Source organism: Gadus morhua, chromosome 2 (genome assembly GCF_902167405.1).
Source record: "Gadus morhua chromosome 2, gadMor3.0, whole genome shotgun sequence".
In the NCBI taxonomy this organism is placed as follows: Eukaryota; Metazoa; Chordata; class Actinopteri; order Gadiformes; family Gadidae; genus Gadus; species Gadus morhua.
The window spans coordinates 22,144,930-22,164,775 of record NC_044049.1 but is presented as its reverse complement, the minus strand read 5'-3'; the positions used below and the strand labels follow the sequence as shown (position 1 = coordinate 22,164,775).

General features: G+C 48.5%; 2 protein-coding genes across 2 annotated transcripts in view; one reads left to right on the top strand and one right to left on the bottom strand.

The window, feature by feature from the left end:
- The window catches only part of LOC115557070 (alpha-1,6-mannosylglycoprotein 6-beta-N-acetylglucosaminyltransferase B), an 80,210-nt gene extending 73,682 nt beyond the window's left edge, over positions 1–6,528 (bottom strand). Inside the window, exons 1-2 of the mRNA XM_030374654.1 lie at positions 5,844–6,528; positions 4,408–4,490 (exon numbers count right to left, since the gene is read on the bottom strand). Of these exons, the coding sequence (XP_030230514.1) occupies positions 4,408–4,490; positions 5,844–5,911 (151 nt within the window). The 5' untranslated portion in view covers positions 5,912–6,528. The remainder of the gene's footprint in view (positions 1–4,407; positions 4,491–5,843) is intronic.
- Positions 6,529–11,725: 5,197 nt separating this feature from the next.
- Positions 11,726–19,742, top strand: foxred2 (FAD-dependent oxidoreductase domain containing 2). Its single transcript, XM_030349695.1, has 10 exons — positions 11,726–11,894; positions 12,428–12,648; positions 13,200–13,505; positions 13,794–14,045; positions 14,767–15,159; positions 16,125–16,291; positions 16,899–17,064; positions 17,679–17,905; positions 18,616–18,786; positions 19,027–19,742. The coding sequence occupies exons 2-10, from the start codon at positions 12,431–12,433 to the stop codon at positions 19,254–19,256; spliced, it is 2,130 nt and encodes a 709-aa protein (XP_030205555.1). The 5' UTR covers positions 11,726–11,894; positions 12,428–12,430; the 3' UTR covers positions 19,257–19,742.
- Positions 19,743–19,846: the final 104 nt, after the last annotated feature.

The following is a 19,846-nucleotide window of genomic DNA, read 5'->3' as shown; positions in this document are numbered from 1 at the left end:
GTGAATAATTTATGAATGAATCTTTCCTTACTCTGAGGTCGTCTCATAAGCCCTGTCACGTCCTTGTACACCACACACACCTGGCTCAGGGGGTTAGTGGGGACGCTATTGGACTGTGGGTCTGCAGGGTCCTGGTGAGACGGTGGGTCTGGGCGAATGGTTTTAATGAGCTGGTTGTGTGTCTCTCTCTCTCTCTCTCTCTCTCTCTCTCTCTCTCTCTCTCTCTCTCTCTCTCTCTCTCTCTCTCTCTCTCTCTCTCTCTCTCTCTCTCTCTCTCTCTCTCTCTCTCTCTCTCTCTCTCTCTCTCTCACCCAGGCTTTGGGGAACCAGGTATCTGGTTGTCCTTACTATCTTTACAGCCCATTTAGTTGTGTGTGGTCATGGGCTTGATGAAGTCGTAGGTTCTTCCCCCTACACCACCGCTATTGGAGTTTGGAGGATTTTATTTGGTCTGTTTATCTGAAAATGATTGGAGAGTCTATTTGGTTCCGTTATCTTTAATTACTGACTCTAGTGTTTGTAACGTATCGTTTATATGTGTTTGGTCCATGGGGCCAGTAGATTAGCGAAGTGGTTTACCAACGCATCTCTATTTAGGAGATCTTCCTGTTTTGTTTGTTCAGACCAGATATGGTGTGAATCTATAGCTACTGTGTATATATATCTCCTCTGGATTTATCTGGTTCTCAACATGCTGCTCTCTCTTTCCCCTTATCATGTTTCTGTACTGTGCTAAGGTCTCATAATAATGGAGTCGGATAATCGGGTGGTCTGTGTCTCTATGTTTTCATCAGACAGGTCTCCAAACAAATTCTAGTGTTTTGGGATTCATCGCCCAACCATTTAGCGTTGCTAGTGTTCTTAGTCAGTTTGAAACCTTCAGGCTTGATTGCGAGGCTGAGAGGTCAAATGTGTTGGATTGGCTCTCTCCTCCCATTGGCTCCCTCTGCTGCCCAAGTAACTATTGCCTCAGATGTGACTCATTCGTGTTATTGCTTTAGGTGTAAATGTTTCCACATTGCTATCCCGCAATCTAGCAGGATAGCAGTGTGCTTTTTACGCATCTTTGGTTTGGTGTTGCTCTGTGTAAGTAGGGTGTGAACGCTATTATAGACACAAGGCTAAGGTCTGTGATCAATAATCTACCGTACAACTGCCAAGATTTGAGCTGTACGTGTATCTTCCACAGGAGTTTCCGCAAGATCTACCGTCTGCAGGATATATCGGCTATGTAAGATATATCGATATAATTTCCAAGGGGATAAAATATTTGACAATATCGTTTATATCGATATATATGTTAAAATTGTCAGTTTCCGCCTCAAGCATCTGTGTTTGCCTTGGAGACTGTGTGAGCGCGAGCGCGACCCCTCCCACTCTGTCCTTCCGAACGTGCGCAAAGACGCCTCATTCCTGCCCCCGCCGCCCCCTCACAAGTTCACAACACAACAAGCATGGAGGACACCGGTAAAGAAAACGAGACGGAAGCGGGAGACGAAATTGTTTACAAGAGAAACAACGGCTCCATAATATGAAAATGTTTTGGGTTTAAAAAAACAGATGAGCAGCAGCTGCAGGTCATCTGTAGAGAGTTTAGCAAAACCGTTGCGGCTAAAAGTGGAAGCACGACACTTCTGTGCCACCATTTACAGCAGCGGCACAAAGTGCAGTATGATGAATGCGTAAAACTCTGTGGCTGTGCTGCTGCATCTCCGGCCGCGAAAGCTTCTTCTGCCCCGAACCAATGTCTTTTGCAAGTCTCCTTCACTCGTGGTGAGCCATATGACAGGAAAACCACAAAGTGGCGATATATCACTAAAGCGGTGGCCTACCACATCGCAAAAGACATGGTCCCGGTCGCAACGGTAGCCCAGGATGGATTCAAAAAGTTGCTTCAAACAATGGACCCAAGGTACAACTTACCTAATCGAAATTATTTGAAAATGAAAAACTGTTCCCTTTTTTTTTTAAACATGTTCATTCAATTTAACATTCAGGCACTTGGCACATGTGCCATGTGCCAGCCAGAGTTCCTTAATGATACAACCAATGTTTAAGTGGCAGCTATTTGTGTAACCTTCAAAGTGTTCCATTTTGTTGAAAATAACGATACAAAATCACACGTTGATATATGTTGCAGTCCTGACCTGTGTTTTGATAAAAGTGCTTGCAACATCTCACATGTGGCTTTTGACTTACAAAAAAAATGATAACCCACTCAATAGAAAATATTGAGATATACATCGTGTATCGCCATTCACCCAAAAAAAATCGGGATGTCCCCATATCGTGCAGCCCTACCGTTGACGGTGTCCCTTGGTTGAATCACACAGCTGTGGGAGTTGTAGTCCATGCTTATTTGTAGTTTTGTCACAGTTATATCTGAGGGGAACCTTCCTGAAGGGGATGGCCCCCATCTCTCCTGGTTTATCCCCCTATGCGCTGAGGCTGTCAGGCTCCAGTCCAGCCCTGTGATTCAGGTCTCCACAGATCAGAATACGTCCACGACCCAGATAGTGGGGACGTAGTGGGATTTCCTCCTCTAGTTTAGAGGAGCTGTCCTCATGAAGTCTGGGGATTCTGATGATGAGGTTTCGGTGGCACACAGAAGGATATGTCTCTGGGTTGAGGGAAGGTCCTGGTCTGTCTCTGGGCAGATGTAAAATGTCCCTGTTCGGATTAATTTTACACTGAGAGTTCGCACCCAAACTTCATTAGCATACCTCCCGCTTCTCTGCCTGTCTAGTTGAGGGTACCAGGTCTCTGTATTCTGGGGAGGGGGGGAGGGGCTTTTTCCCTCCTGGGGGGGGGGGGGGGGGGGATCCTTCTGGATGGAATCCAGGAGTTTGGATGTGCGTTAATGGTGTGGTGCAGGTATGATTATGCTTTTTGTGAAGGAAAATTCAAATTAAATATCTTCCAATAGGTTTTTCTTCTGTTTTGCTGTAGAGCTCAGGAGCTCATGGCGTTTGCATCCTGACGCATCATCTCCGACATTTTCGCCCACCATGAATTTGTGTTTTAAATCACATTATGTAAATTAGACACTTTGCACATAATGTAAATGTTTTTGCCTTGAAGGGAATCGTCGGCACATGATTGGCCTATGCAACGTGAATGCTAAGATTATTTCACGAGAACATCTGTGAGATAATTTGTTAATATAATGTGAAGGGAATGGCTGGAACGTGATTTATTAATATAACGTCAATAGGGCTGCGGCTGCCTTTAAGGGAATTGGCAGAACTTGATTTGTTGATATAATGTATACATAGTGAGTGAGGCCCAGTTTCCTCTGAGCTGATTGGTCGACAAGATTAAACATGGCTTGACGCCGGAGGTGGAGAGACCATCAATAGCGTGCTAACATAGACAATATTGACCCCGCCATGCAGTCGAGATTAAAACACACAAATCCCAACTCCTGCTCCAACCCCAAACCCCTGCTGGTGGATATAATGAACAAGGTGCTGGCCTTGTTTAAATGTGGTTTGGTTGGTGTCGCTATGTAGGTGTGTGTGTGTAGGTGTGTGGCTGGGTGGGTGTGTATGTGTGTGTGTGTGTGTGTGTGTGTGTGTGTGTGTGTGTGTGTGTGTGTGTGTGTGTGTGTGTGTGTGTGCGTGTGTGTGTGTGTGTGTGTGTGTGTGCGTGTGTGTGTGCGTGTGTGTGTGTGTGTGTGTGTATGCGTGTGTCTGTGTTTGTGTGGGGCGGATTGTATGTCAGTGTCTTTATTCGTGTGTGTGTTTGTGTGTGATTTTGTGCTTTTATCATTAGACATTATATCATATATTATTACTGTCCTGTACTTATATATGATGAACAAAGTGCTGGCCTTGTTTAAATGTGGTTTGGTTGGCGTCGCCTTTGTGTATTTTTTTCTGTCTTTTTCAACCACACGGACCAAGCAGCCATGTTGAACTATGGATTTCCTGAAAGGGGAACCTTCATTTGTTCCAAATCAAGGGAGTCTGCAACCCCCATTTAGTTTAAACTGGTGAAACAGTTGGACTAGTGACATCATCGGTAAGGATCTGACGGATCAAAGATGGATCCCTGTACGGTTTGGATGGATCAAAGATGGACGAGCTTAGGTCAAAGCATTTCCATTTACACACACGGCCCCCCAGGGGTGCTAGCAGTGGGACCCTCTGATCTCTGCGGCGCCAGGGACGTCTCACAGTGGGGGGGCGATCAGGGGCCTCCTGCATCAGCGACGCCCCACAGAGCTCTCCGTTGGAACCTAGAAACCTCATTACCGACGCGGACACACTGAGGGCCAGGAGCTGTGAGAGGGCCGGGCCCCGGAGCCCTTGAAGTGTCCTGAACTCTGGACCTCTGGGGCCCTGGGCCCTCAAGGTGTGCTGAACTCTGGCTCTCTGGGGCCCTTGGGGGGGGGGGGGGGCTTACCTTCGGACCGGGCGGTGAATGGGGGGCCCCGGGAGGTCATCAGGAAGCACAGGCTGAAGAAGCCCAGGCCCAACACGAAGATCCTGGAGGGAGCACAGCAGGGGGATCAGCACAGGAGACAAGGTGTCCGGGTGTGTGTGCTTGTGTGTGTGTGTGCTTGTGTGTGTGTGTGTGTGTGTGTGTGTGTGTGTGTGTGTGTGTGTGTGTGTGTGTGTGTGTGTGTGTGTGTGTGCGTGTGCGTGTGCGTGTGCGTGTGTCTGTGTTTGTGTGGGGCGGATTGTATGTCAGTGTCTTTGGTCGTGTGTGTTGGTGTGTGATTTTGTGCCTTTATCATTAGAGATTATATCATATATTTTTACTGTCCTGTACTTGTGCTTTGACAGATTTCCCATTTTGGGTTAGTTAATGTGTGCTAGCCAAGGAGCCACATGGTAACAGACAAGGAATGACCATAAAGACTGTGTCTCTGCTACACAGAGCCTTGTCACAGGAAACACACACACAGCCATTGCATCAGTGAGGTCCTTCGCATAGAAAAGGACTTCCACACTATTATATAGCAGTGCTGCATTCTCACGTCTGGAAAGGGCTTTGTTCAAAGCTCTGTGTGTGTGCAGCCTCAAGCATTTCACAGTACGGGGGGTTTGACTTAAAAGGTATTTCTATGGCCAAGTTTTATGCTATGGTACGCTTTCTTCTGAGGCGATTGACAGGGAATTCAGAGCCAGACCCTGAAGGAACGGCAAATTTCTTGCTCCAGATGCCTTCAGGTAGACTGCGGACATTTGGGATCGAGAGACATCCATTATTTAGGGGAAAAGGTGCATATGAGTCCAGTTGTTCTTTGGTACACACCTTTTTTCTCTCTCTCTCTCTCTCTCTCTCTCTCTCTCTCTCTCTCTCTCTCTCTCTCTCTCTCTCTCTCTCTCTGTCTTCTATCTCTCTCTCTCTGTCTTCTCTCCCTCTCTCTCTCTCTCTCTGTCTGCTCTGACTTATTTCTCTATTTTGTTGAGTGCACACATGCACAAACGGACATACACCCACCCACAAACCCACACCACACACGCACACACCCACACACCCACACCAACACATACACACACAAACACATGGATATACACACACCCGCCCACACACCTACACACAAAAGAACATACACTAACCAACCCACCCGCACACCTAACCAAACACAGCAACTCACAGTAACACACACAGACATACACACACACACGCGCGTGCGTGCGCGCGCACCAAACTTCCTTTCACAGAGTAGAGAGTAGACTACAGTGCGAGTCACTGAAACGCATAAGGGAGCATTCTTTTTGGAAACAGCGACACAGCAAACAGAACGTTATACAGGGTCTAAATATGACTTTCAACTTGTCCACAGATCGGCTATGACCGCCACCACTGAGTGTAACTTCGCGTGCACTCACCTGAACGGCTTCAGTGTAACGAGACATCTCCTCAGCATGTTGGATAGGTCGCTGACCGCTGCGGTCATGTTCTGCAAGCGGAGGAAACGCCGGGACGCTGCGACATAGTGGCGTTCTCGCGCTGTATCGTGGTGCTCACAAGCTGTATCGTGTGTTTGCACGGCTATATTGTGGTTGTCTCACGCTGTGTCGGGGTGGTCTCACTGCTGTATCGTGGTGGTCTCACGCTGTATCGCGACCCCCCGCTGTCAGCAAGACGCGCAGTGCAACTTTACACTTCGCCACGTATCGATGCAAATCCCTGGCAAAGCACGAGCCGTAACTTCCGGAACAATCACAGACAAACTTAATGCCTCGTGACAAATCGACCAAAACATCAGCGGAAACTTTGACGCACAGTCGCGATAATCCTCGGCGATAGGTGCGCGGGAATCACGAAACCAGCACGGCAGAAATCCACCGGTTTTTGGTCAGAGTAGTAAAGTCTAACAACTGCTGGAAGAGTGAACGTTCTCCCCTTTACGCTTGTCGTGGAGTCAGGAGATATCGGGGCGTTTCACAGACGACCAGAGCCATCCCCTCCTCCTTCAAGGAGAAGTGAAGCATGAAGCATGGCAACGTGCGCTTCTCAGAGGAGGACCCCGCGCGTCTCCACCGCGGGCATGGATGGACTGAGCAGCTCTCCGCGTTCATCTCTCTATGCTTATCTGAGACCAGCCCTGGACCAGAACACTCACACACTCACAGCGCCACCTAATGACGCCTTAAAAAAAAAACATTAAAGTCGTTTACTGCTCATTAAAACCTAGAGGCGTAAATTGGCGATTTTTTGGCCAGTGTGAGATAGCGCCGCTTTCAGGACATTGGTTTTGATCTGTGGTGGTGATTAAACTCGGAATAGAGCTGCTACGAATGAATGGGCAGCGTTCATAATATCGGACAGTCTGCGTTGGCAATGTGAGCCACATTAACAGCACATTTAGTGCTTTGAATGTTGACTCGACTTACACTGTTACTTAAAGTCGACTTATTCCAAAAAGGATGTCTGATCGGTGATGAAAAAAACATTAAATCGAAAAGTAAAGTGCAAGAGCTATATTTCGGTGTTAAATAAGAAAGCGTTAGTATTTGTTCACCTTCAGCACCATGGAGAGCAGCGCGGGAAAGGCTGCGCGGGAACAGGAGGGAGGATGACAAACCTGACAACCACTCATTCAGAAAATATAGACCGTGGACTGTAACATAAGTTGAGAAGCTTACACAATCGATCTAGAGTGATGCATGCATTTAATACAGCAACGGGATTCATGAGTGCTGGCCTGAGTGTGTGTCAATCAATCAGGGCCCCATGTGTTGACATTTAGTTTGAAGTTTTGAACTATAGAGAGGAGCAGGATGATAATGAAACGACTGAGAGGTTTGATTCAATCTCTGCATCCTACCTGTCAGTCTGTCTTTATGTCTGGCTTTTGGTCTGTCTGTCCGTCTGTCTGTTTAGCTGCATTTCTGCCTTATGGTCTGTCTGTCTATCTACTCATCTGCCTGTCTCTCTGTCTATATATACCTACCTGCCTACCTGTCTGTCTGTCTGACTGTTTGCCTGTCTGCAGCCTGTCAGCCTGTCTGACTGTCTGCCTGTATGTCTGTCTGCCTGTCTGCCCGTCTGTCACCTGTTAAGGTGTGCATCTGCTGTTCCCTCCGTGCTACCTGATGTCGGCCCTTTACACCTGGGCCCCACCTTCACCTAACGCCCCTGTCGCTACGGGCAACCACCATCTGAGGCCCCACAGCCCATCTGAGTCCCCAGAGCCGATCTGAGGGCCCCAAAGCCCCTCTTAGGGCCCGGAGACCCTCCAAGGGCCCCACAGCCGATCTGAGCCCCCACAGCCCCTCTAAGGGCCCACAGACGCTCTGAGGGCCCCAGAGATCCGCTGAGGGCCCAGAGAGGCCCCACAGCCACTCTTAGGGCCCACAGACCCTCTTAGGGCCCCAGAGACCCTCTGAGGGCCCACAGAGGCCCCACAGACCCTCTTAGGGCCCACAGACGCTCTGAGGCCCTGCAGCCCCTCTTGTGGCCCCACAGACTCTCCTAGAGCCCCACAGCCCTTCTGAGGGCCCACAGACCTTCTAAGAGCCCACAGACCCTCTTAGGGCCCGCAGCCCTTCTGAGGGCCCACAGAGGCCCCACAGACCCTCTTAGGGCCCACAGACGCTCTGAGGCCCCGCAGCCCCTCCTATTGCCCCACAGACTCTGCTAGAGCCCCACAGCCCTTCTGAGGGCCCACGGCTTTGTAGGTTTGTCTTTAACAGGTGACAGAGAGACACCTTTCTGCAGAATAGATGTTCTAGAAGACCAGGCCCAGGGCCCCTCTGAGGGCCCCAGAGCTCCTCCAGGGCCTGTTGTTGTTAACAGAAGACAGAAGAAGAAAAGAGTTTGTTGTGTTGTTTACCGGGAAATAAATAAATAACCGGGAGAGCGGAGGCGCTGGATGTACAGTTTTAAAGAACAAGCAAAGGTATCATGCAGTGTGTGGTGTGTTTGGTGGGTGTGTGTTTGTGTGTCAATGTGTGTCTATTAGTACCTGTGTTAATGTGTGTGTGTGTGTGTGTGTGTGTGTGTGTGTGTGTGTGTGTGTGTGAGTGTATTTGTGTGTGTGTCTGTGTGTGTGTGTGTGTGTGTGTGTGTGTGTGTGCTTGTTTGTATCTCTCTGAGCGGGGGTGTTAGAAGATGTACGGTTTGAGGAAACTAGCAGAGCTATCGTGCAGTGAAGTGTGTGTGTGTGTGTGTGTGTGTGTGTTTGTGTGTCTGTGTGTGTCCAGGGTTGTGTGTGCATGCCTGTGTGTGTGTGCATGAAATGCAGTGTGTGTGTGTGTGTGCGTCTGTTTGTGTGTGCATGCCATGTGTGCATTAATGGCTGTGTGTGTACATGCCTTTGTGTTAGTGCATGACTGCAAGTGTGTGTGTGTGCATGCATGCGTGCGTGCGTGCGTGTGTTTGTGTGTGTCTATTGGCCTGTTTAGTGTGTTTGTGTATGAGTCTGTTCAGTATGTTTGTGTATGAGTCTGTTCAGTGTGTTTGTGTATGAGTCTTTGCAGTGTGTTTGTGTCGTACCAATGCTCCTGAATATCCACCATAAGAGAGAGCAGATTGCATTCTTCAACCTATAATGCTCCTAACTCCGTAGATTCCTGGAAACTGGAACAAAACGTCTGTTTCACACAAAGGAATGCACCAACCTTTCAAGTCCCAGCACCAATCAAATTGGATGCTGGACAAATCTTCGGTGTATGCGTGTGTGTGTGTGTGTGTGTGTGTGTGTGTGTGTGTGTGTGTGTGTGTGTGTGTGTGTGTGTGTGTGTGTGTGTGTGTGTGTGTGTGTGTTTGTGTGTGTGTGTGTGTGAGAGTGAGAGTGAGAGTGAGAGTGAGAGTGAGAGTGTGTGTGTGTGTGTGTGTGTATGCGTGTCAATGTTTATTCAGGCGTGTTTGTGTTGTTCTCTTGGCTGATTTGGAAGGTGTCAAAATGTCGAGTCATTCCAAGGTTATTCAATATGTTGGCACATTACATTCTTGTGACTTTACCTTGGAACTTTACTTTTCACGAGGCACCAATAAACCCTCAAAATACCGAAACGTCTGCATTCAAAGCTACGTTTAAAAAAAGCTTTCAGTAGGCTTTTAACCTGAAATGTAATTATGCTTCAGTTGCTTTTAAGAATAATAAACCACATATAAATGCTTAGATCAAGGTCATTCTCTATTGAAAGCTTTCAGATTTCTGTTTGAACAAGTTTCTGAAAGAAAAACAAAGAAACACTATAACCATTAGAGTAGAGCCTCCCGGAATATGTCCTCACATCTTTAAACAAGGAATGCTCTGAGTTTCATTCAACTACGCAACTGTCATTTACCTCAATAATTAGAACTATCAAATTGTCAGACCCTCCAGGATTTCACGATGTTGCGATTTGCAACTTCAACGCAACATGAACCAATCACCGCGAATTCAGGGCTGTGTCATAATTTTAACAAACCACCGCAACTTTCTTGCAAATTTGACCAATCAGTGGCGTCGTCTAGAACTGACGTTATCAAACTACCTTCCGCCTTATGCTGGGTTTTATTATCCATCCGTCTCGGAGGTCCGAGGACGTTGCCTAGCGACACACACGAACACACCCCTTTTCCTCGGAGGGCGAACTCGCCATCTCGGTTGAACTCAGTGGTGACCGAGCAAAATTCCGAGACAAAATTCAAGATGGCTGCGGCCATTGTGACTTGAAGCATGAACTGTTTTCATTGTGCTTGGACCGCTTTGGTGGTTTAAATGGCAATTTCAATCACTCGTATTACTGCAATACCTTACTGCGTCCGCATCTCTGCCTATGGCCTATAGCCTACCGATTTTGGAGCGCCTGGTACTCTGCCAATGCTACCGCGACAACAGCTTTCCGGGTGGCGTCCATGTTTTCCTCCAACGACAGCAAAATAATAAAACGCTTGAAGTGTGGGCGTGGCGTCAGATCCGAGATCCGAGTCGGTTCGCAGAGAATACTCAAACGCACCATAACTTCCATGTTTACTACGTTCAAGCGATTCAAGCATTCATGCAGCATGTGCGCATCCAACGTTTCACACTTACCGACCAAAGTAACTGTGAAAGATCGTGAAGAGCAGTATCTTGGTATTCTACATGAAAGCGGCGGAAAGTTATTTTGCACTGCATGCAACATTGTGGTAGACCATAAGCATAAATCTTACATTGATAAGCATTTCACCACCTCGAAACATAACTACAGAACTGCAGAACTGAAGGCAGGACGTCAGACGACGAGGCAGATCACTGACTTGGATGCTGTTGCATCCAAGTCAATTACCAGCGCGGAAAAAATCAAGAATCAATTATTTATAGGACCATTTCTCAGTGTTTTGTTCTTTTAATTAATGTTTTTTTCAGTAATAACTTAATATCTAACAAATTACTGGGGGAAATTGCAGTAATAACTTAATATTTAACGTCAGGAAAATCGCAACTTTCGCAACTTTTACAGCAACTTTTTGGAAAAGCTCACGAAACATCAGGCCTTTTAGGCCGCAACAATCTCAAAAAAGGCCCGCGAAATCCTGGAGGGACTGAATTGTCCGTTTTATTGATTTACAATACTGCCCCCTAGTGTTGAATCACTAGTATGGGAGACTACAGCTGGAGTGAAAGGAACATTATGTTGAACACATGTTTATAATCCCAGCAGTGGATAAGCAATCCTCTACCGAACCCTAGAAACCAGAAACACATGTGTATCTCCAGAAGATCAGCACCTAAAAACACAACTTTATATGCACCGATAGAAGCAAGTGATAACCTCACCACACACATGCATCCTACGTTAAGAGTAACACTGTTATTCTACTGTGTTCTTGTGGGCTATAGTATAGCATGGAAGGGGATTAGGGCCACATGTGAATTTATTTTTTGTTTTAAATCAGAATTCTGAGATGAAAGTCAGAATTCAGACTTTAATCGCAGAATTCAGACATTATTCAGACTTTATTCACAGAATTCAGACTTTATTCAGACTTTATTCAAAGAATTCAGACTTATTCACATAATTCTGACTTCATGCTCAGAATTCTGACTATAAAAGTCTGAACTCTTTTCATTTTGATTTTAAGGTCATAATTCAGACTTCAGAAAATCCAAAAGTCTTAACTCCCAAAGAAATATATAACCCTACCAGAACATCTCCACCTTAAAAACACAACCTTATGTTTGACCAACTCATAAAAATACATAATTGCCAATTTCAACAGGGTGTCCTCTAGGACCCGGGGAACATGCGCGGTTCATATAGTGTGGGCATGAACAGGGTGGTCTCTTGGACCTGGGGGAGCTGCGTGGTTCATAGCGCTGGGGGGGTACCGAGCACATCATGTTATGAAATCCAACATACTCAACATGTAGCCTTGCTGGCAGATCTCCTACAGCCCGATGTCGACTGCCGCCAGACGTCTTCCGACGGGATAGTGCGTCAGGAAGGAGGTCTAAAGTAAAGGTATGGCGCATGTCTGTGCCCATGTCCTATAAACCGTGGGATAATGCGTCAGGAGGGGGTTTAAAGTTCATGTCTGTGCCCATATTTTATGATCACATCTGGTTCAGAGACAAGACACCGCAGCCTCCGGCCGATGCTCCTTTACTGTTCACTATTCATAAACATAACTTAAAGCCACGTTCATATCTTTTCATCCACCCATATTCTCAGTTGCCCACTTTACCCTTCTCGTTTGGGCGTTTGTATCGTCTCTACATGTCTTTCACGCAGCCTGGCAATTTTTAACTAAAACCTCATCCAACAGTTAAACCTGACTCAGATTTAGTATGCACATTATGTTCGCACCCCTCGGATTAGTATGGACACATATTCGTGGAATTATTGATCTCACAACCGCATTGAATACAAACGATCAACTCTTATAATTCTGCTCCTAGAACAGGACCCCATTCCGATGGGGGTCTGATTTCATAAAGTCATAATTAAAGTTTAATAACGACTGGGATAAGTTTTAAGACTGAACTGTGACACAGGTTATGGATCGCTTCCCGGCCGCCCTCCTCCTCTTCCTCGTCCTCCTCTTGTCTGCGGTAATCGGCCTGGTCCGGGCTGTGATCGATCAGCCTGATCGATATGACTACTGCGTGCTGGGGGCGGGCCCCGCCGGGATGCAGGCGGGACATTTCCTCGCCAAAGCCAACAGGAACTACGTCATCCTAGAGCGGAACTCGGGCCCTGGGAGTTTCTTCAACATGTAGGTGTCTGTGGGCATCCATCCATGACCTGATGATTCTTGTTATACTGTCTTGTACTGTTTGGGTTTTGATGAACTTCTTAACCTCGTACGGTATTCCTTACATTCGAGCCGGTAGTTTTGGTATTATAGGCCTACTGATACTGATACTATACTACTACTGCTACTACTATTACTACTGTTATTCTGTCCTGAATGCCATTTCTACTATACTACTCTACCTAAGGCTATTCTAATATAAATATATAATACTGTTCCTACTATAATACTGATCCTCTCATGGTGTTCCTGTATAATACTGTTCCTGCTGCTCTTCCACTATAATACTGTTCCTGATGCTTTGTTACTATAATTCTGTTTTGATGCTCTTCTACTATAATACTGTTCCTGATGCTCTTCTACTATAATACTGCTCCTGATGCTCTTCTACTATAATACTGTTCCTGATGCTCTTCTACTATAATACTGCTCCTGATGCTCTTCTACTATAATGCTGTTCCTAATGCTGTTCCTACTATAATACTGTTCCTGATGCTCTTTTTGTTGCTCAGCTACCCAAGACACCGGAAGCTGATCAGCATCAACAAGATCTACACCGGGAGGCGGAACCGGGAGTTCAACCTGCGCCACGACTGGAACTCCCTGCTGAGTGACAGGCCTGACCTGCTGTTCCAGCGAATCAGCCGCGACCTGTACCCGCCGGCCGACGCCTACCCGCGCTACCTGTCCCTGTTCGCCGAGGAGCTGGGGCTGGAGGTGCGCTACGGCGTGGACGTGGGGAGGGTCCGGGCCGTCCAGACCCCCTCGGGCCGGAGGTACCTGCTGACGGACCGGAAGGGGACGGAGTACAGCTGCAGGTAGCAGAGGCCCCTGGGTTTACCTTATACGGGGGGGGGGGGGGGGGGGGGGGGGGCATGAAGATGATCTCTTTATCTCCCTATCTTGCTCTCCCCCGCCTCTCCCTCTCCCCCTTCTCTCTGCCTCCCTCTCTTCCTTTCCCCTGTCTCTACTCTCCCCCCTGTCTCTCCCTCTCCCTCCTTCTCTCTTCCTCCCCCCCCCCTTCTCTTCCTCTCGCCCCTGCTCCCTTGTCTCTCCCCTTTCTCCCCCCTTTCTCTCCCCCTCTCTCCCCTCTCTCCCCCCGGCAGGGTGCTCCTGGTCTCCACGGGGCTGTGGGACCCCCAGAAGGTGGAGTTCCCGGGCTGGGACCTGACGGAGAGCTACGAGTCGGTGTCGGTGGACCCCGAGGACTTCGTGGACCAGGCGGTGCTGATCCTGGGGAAGGGGAACTCGGCCTTCGAGACGGCCCAGAGCATCCTGGGCCGGGCCAGCCGGGTGCACCTGTACAGCCCCAGCCCGGTGCGCCTGGCCTGGCAGACGCACTACGTAGGAGACCTCCGGTACGGCTGATAGGAGTGTACCTCATCTGGTGCTAGAGAGGACAGAGAAGTAGGAGATTTATAAAAATTAGTGCTACGATTTTAATTGTTATTGTTGTGCAATGAATCATTCTGGAGATAGTGCCAGATGCAAAGACAGGTTTTCCAAATAGTACAAAATAATATATATATATAGTATATGTACAGTATATAGGAAACAGCAGGAAGTAAACTTGAAACCGACACGAGTGGCAGCTCTAGGTCATAGCAGCGCCCTCTTAGACTAAATTAGAATGGATTCGATTGGGTTTGACTAGATTACATTGATTGGATTATAATAAATTTGATCAGATTAGACTAGATTAAATTAGTCTAAATTATAACATTTAACATAATAGATTAGACTAGATTAGATGAGGCTAAATGCTAATGTATAACATCATAGATTAGACTAGATTAGATGAGGCTACATTATAATATATAACATCATAGATTAGACTAGATTAGATGAGGTTACATTATAATATACAACATCATAGATTAGACTAGATTAGATGAGGCTACATTATAATATTTAACATCATAGATTAGACTAGATTAGATGAGGTTACATTATAATATACAACATCATAGATTAGACTAGATTAGATGAGGCTAGATTCTAATATATAACGTTTGATTGGACTGCAGTAGAACAGAGTGCACTGTACCCTGCAGCTGAATGACGTCGTGGTGTCCTCAGGGCGGTGAACAACGAGCTCCTGGACACCTACCAGCTCAAGTCCCTGGACGGGCTGGTGGAGGGCGGCCTGGAGGACATCGCCATCGTCCGTCGCCACGACGACCAGGGCCCGCACCCCTCCACGCCGCCGCCGCGCAGGAGGGGACGCCGCGCAGGGGGGGCGGGGCCCCGGGAGACGGAGGGGGAGGAGAGGGGGGAGGGGAGGAAGGGGGGAGGAGGGCGGCTGTACCTGACGCTGGCCGATCTCCTTGACAACCAGGACGTTAGGAACGGGTCGCGCGTCGCCGCCGCCAACCTGCCGGCGTATCACTATGACAACTTCTCCCTGCGGCAGCCGTACGACCGCGTCATCACCTGCCTTGGCTTCACCTTCAACTTCTCCATCTTCGACGGGTAGGAGGCGCATGTTCAGTACACACCTTTTAACTTCAATATACAATATTATTATCATGCATGGCGCCCAAGCTAGAAATATTAACTTATGGTCCACCTTTATTAACAATATGTTGGGAGGGTAGTCATGGCTTACTGTATCTACGCCTTACTCACTGCTTTTTCATCCTTTTCCTTTTCTTTTTTTTTCTTTATTTATTTCACATGTTAGTATTAGGCCTATTTAACAAATTTGCTGAGCTTCTCAAATTATTGATTCTGTCTTTGTGGGAGGCAAGACCTGGGGGTGGGTGGGCTTGGGGGGGGAGTATGGTTGAGTATTATATGTGTTATGTTGTCTTACTTGTGTATGTGTGTAACTCTTTCTTGTATGAAATATAAAATACAATAAAAAATTGATCACAAAAAAAAAAAAATACAATATTATTACACATTATTACACAGTATCAATGTATCTTTAGTATATTAAATTAAGGTATTATTATGTTCCTTCTATGTGAACTAGCAAGGGGAATCAACAGGGAGCTTACGATACAATATTACAAAGATTTGTAAGTGCCGATATAATAAGTATTGCGATTCGGTCAATATTGCGATTCTGTCGATATTGCGATCCAATATTCGGATGTTCTGGTGCGTTTTGATGTTTGATGTGGTTTAACGTTGTGTTTTGGGTCAGGTTTGGCTCCTGGCTGCCATTCTTTTTCAAAGTACTGTGAAAAAACAGTACCGAACATAGTGGGTGCAGATTGACTATAAGTGAACGCACTAAAGCGCTCCCACGTAGGACAGAGCCTTTCTTCTGATCATACATTTTTAAGTCGCCTTGATGATATAAAAGTATCGCGGACGCAAAGAATCTGGATCTCCACCGGGCTGTAGTCTGTCCCCCGTCCTTAATCTGACCCTAGTTCCAGAGCTTTCTGACCTCCATCCTGCCCCCCCCCCCCCCCCCCCCCCCCCAGCTCGGCCCGACCCCCCAACAGTGAGGTCGCCCGGGGCCGCCTGCCGGCCGTGAGCCCCTGGTACGAGGGCCGGGGCACCCCGGGGCTGTTCGTCCTGGGGACCGCCGCCCACTCCCGGGACTACCGCTCCTCCGCCGGGGGCTTCATCCACGGCTTCAGATACACAGGTGAGGGTCCGGGGGTCCAAGCCTTCAGATACACAGGTGAGGGTCCGGGGGTCCAAGGCTTCAGATACACAGGTGAGGGTCCGGGGGTCCAAGCCTTCAGATACACAGGTGAGGGTCCGGGGGTCCAAGGCTTCAGATACACAGGTGAGGGTCCGGGGGTCCAAGGCTTCAGATACAGAGGTGAGGGTCCGGGGGTCCGAGGCTTCAGATACACAGGTGAGGGTCCGGGGGTCCGAGGCCTCAGATACACAGTTGAGGGTCCGGGGGTCCAAGGCTTCAGATACACAGGTGAGGGTCCGGTCCGGGGGTCCAAGGCTTCAGATACAGAGGTGAGGGTCCGGGGGTCCGAGGCTTCAGATACACAGGTGAGGGTCCGGGGGTCCGAGGCCTCAGATACACAGTTGAGGGTCCGGGGGTCCAAGGCTTCAGATACACAGGTGAGGGTCCGGTCCGGGGGTCCAAGGCTTCAGATACACAGGTGAGGGTCCGGGGGTCCAAGGCTTCAGATACACAGGTGAGGGTCCGGGGGTCCAAGGCCATCCTCTAATATACGTGATCTTATTTCCTATGGTCGTATTTCCCCCCCCCCCCCCCCCCCCCCCCGCAGTGCGAGCCGTCCATCGTGTGCTGGAGCAGCGCTACCATGGCAACCGGTGGCCGTCGACGCCCCTGTCCGTCACCCAGCTGCACTCCTGGATCCTGAGGCGGGTCAACGAGGCGTCGGGGCCCTACCAGATGTTCGGGGTCCTGGGCGACGTGGTCCTGCTCCAGGGGTACAAATGTTTGTCTTCTAGAGCAGTGGTTCTCAAAGGGGGGTACGCCTACCGCTAGGGGTACTCTGGAGTGCTGCAGGGGGTACCGCTGAAAATGTCTAAAATCAAAACTAAAAAAAGTTAAAATTCTGAAAGAAAATCGAGAAAGTGGTTGAAACTGAACAAATCTGAAAACAAGGAGAATCCGTTAAAAAGAAAGCTTATCCAGAATCACCAAAATATTGTCAGTTTCAGGAGGAATATTTTTGAACGGGGTCCACCTCATGCTCGGACCCTCCCCTGGCTTTTTGCTTCTATTGTTGGGAGGAATCAGCCAACAGTTGCACGAGGCCCAGGCCCTGGTCTCCCACTAAATTGTACATTATTGCGCCCTTTTAATGTTGCAAAATAGAACACATACATTCTTTACGTTCATTTTATTTATTTTTCTCCCAAAAATGTTTTTTGCCGGTAAAGGGGGTTAGCTCAGCCTAAATAATATCTCGGAGGGGGTACACTAGTAGACTAGGCTTGAGAACCACTGTTCTAGATCGTACTGTTTCTCTTCTCCCTCCTGATTGGTCGAGCACCTTTCACTCTGTCCCCAGTACTAACGGCTCCTCCCCCCTCCGCAGCTCCCAGTGTGAGTACCTGGAGGAGTTCCCGGTCCAGGCGCTGCCCCGGCTGCCCTCCCTGGCGGGGCACCGCGTCCCCCAGGGCGGGCTCCTGGTGCTGGTGATGCAGTACGGGCTGAACCGCTCCGACTCCCTGGGCCCCGGCCGCTCCGAGTCCGAGTGGACCCAGGCCTGGAGGTCCAACTTCCTGCACCCCGTGCTGTACTACTACGACCGCCTGCCCACCGGTGGGTGGTCCGGACACACACACACACACACACACACACGCAGCTCAGCTACCGTCCGGGAGGAACCGTCGTAAACCTCTCTCCTGGCCTCCCCAACATATCCCTTACAGAAAATAACATCCTTGTACAGATTCTGCAGATTAGCATTTAGCTGCATTAGCATTGCCGGCCATGTAAACAACAGCAATATATCACGTTTATGTATCACATTGGTCTGTTTTAGTGGAGCAATTACCCACACTAGTGTTATGCTTTAAAGACTGCATGAGGTGCACTCAGAGTGCACCTTTCCCTTTTACAAATGTCCGACCTGGGGTAATAAAAGTAGACCTTATCTTACTTCTAAACAGTCTCGTATTTCCATGCAAAACAGGATATGAATGTGTGCTTGTACAGTTATACCAACACGTCTTTCTTGTTCTGGGTTTAAGATATTCAAACAAAGTTGCAGGAAATCCTTGAATTCATCCAAATTAGGGACTGAGCACAAATGCGCTGAAACAAAACCAAATTTGTGACGTTAAACATTGACATAGTTGTTTATATCCCTGGTTTGGTTCACTACGGAGAAGGGAGGGGGGAGAGCTCAGAGTCTCCGTTCAAACAACTAACTTCATACAGAACTCCCTGGCCACCCCATGTCCTCTGGGATCCTTATTGGTCCACACACAGCTGTCGGCCTCTAACCGCCTCCTCCTATTGGTCCTCAGAGCGCGACATGCGGCGCCGGCCCGCCGGTTGGCCGTTGCCGCGGCCCAAGGCGGTGCATCACATGATCGAGGACTTCCTGACGGAGTGGGATGGCCCCGTGTCACATGGTCAGCCGCTGCGACGCTTCCTGGAGCACTGCCTCCAGACGGACCTCAGGGCCTTCTACGCAGGTAACACACCTGGTACTGTCTACCTGAGGAGCCCTACAGATAACAACAATTAGTGTCTGAGGGCCCCCACAGGCAGCACCAATTTGTTTCTAGCCCTCAAAAGGTAACACACCGGTCAATGTCCAGTTGAGGGGCCCTTTTATTTATAGATTAGTTCTAGATGTATATTCACTAAGAGTGTGACATCACTTCGTGTTCTTTGTGAGTGTGACCTCACTTCATGTTCCCCCCTTCCCCCAGAGACCTGTTTCCTCCTGTCCCTGACCCATCGGAGGCCCCCGCCGTTCTGCCAGCGGGGGTACCTGGAGCGGCAGGGCGTGGCCGGAGAGGCCCGGGCGTGGCGGCCCCCCAGGGACGAGGCCCCGCCCTCGGGGCACGACTCCGACTCGTCTGAGGCCAGCCCCTCGCTCCCGAGCTACCTGAGCCCCGCGGGAACCTCGGTCTCACTGGGCTCCAAGCTGGAGCTCTGACTGGCTACGCTAATCGCTAATACGCTAACCGCTAAGCTAACGGCCTGAAGTCTGGGGCCCCTCCCTCGCTCTTTACCTCGTTCACAACCAGACCTTTCACTTGACGAACCAAAAAGACATGGTTGATATACCACTGGAGGGAAAACTAGGAGTATGGTTAGTAGTAGAGGTGTTCCGCTCCCAGCCCAAGGGTCCTGGGTTCGAACCCCAATGTCCGCGGTCTACTTGTACCTGCTCCTCGATGAAATGTGTCTCAAATAAATTCACTGTAACTAGCTTTGGATGGAAGCATCTGCTAATGACTATATAGTAAAAATAAAATGTTTTTTTAATGAGATGGAAAGTAAGGGTACGTTTTTACATCAAGGTGAACGTTTACATTATATGAAATCCTGTTATGCATTATTCACTGTTTATTTTTATACTTTGTGTTAAGATGACATGTAAAAAACACATTAAAACGAGATTGTATACTACCGCTTTAAATGTGTGTGTGCCTGTGTCTGTGTGTGTGACAGAAAAGGTCCACGCCCGCCTTCCAATGTGAGTCTCTGATTGGGTCCTCGGCTGAGTCGATGCGATTGGCCAAG

Bases quoted from the DNA above. Each gene is read 5' to 3' on its own strand.
- foxred2 (XM_030349695.1), top strand. From the start codon at position 12,431: ATGGATCGCTTCCCGGCCGCCCTCCTCCTCTTCCTCGTCCTCCTCTTG. The intron at 12,649-13,199 runs GTAGGTGTCTGT...TTTGTTGCTCAG, and splicing joins CCTGGGAGTTTCTTCAACAT to CTACCCAAGACACCGGAAGC. The intron at 14,046-14,766 runs GTACGGCTGATA...TGGTGTCCTCAG, and splicing joins CACTACGTAGGAGACCTCCG to GGCGGTGAACAACGAGCTCC.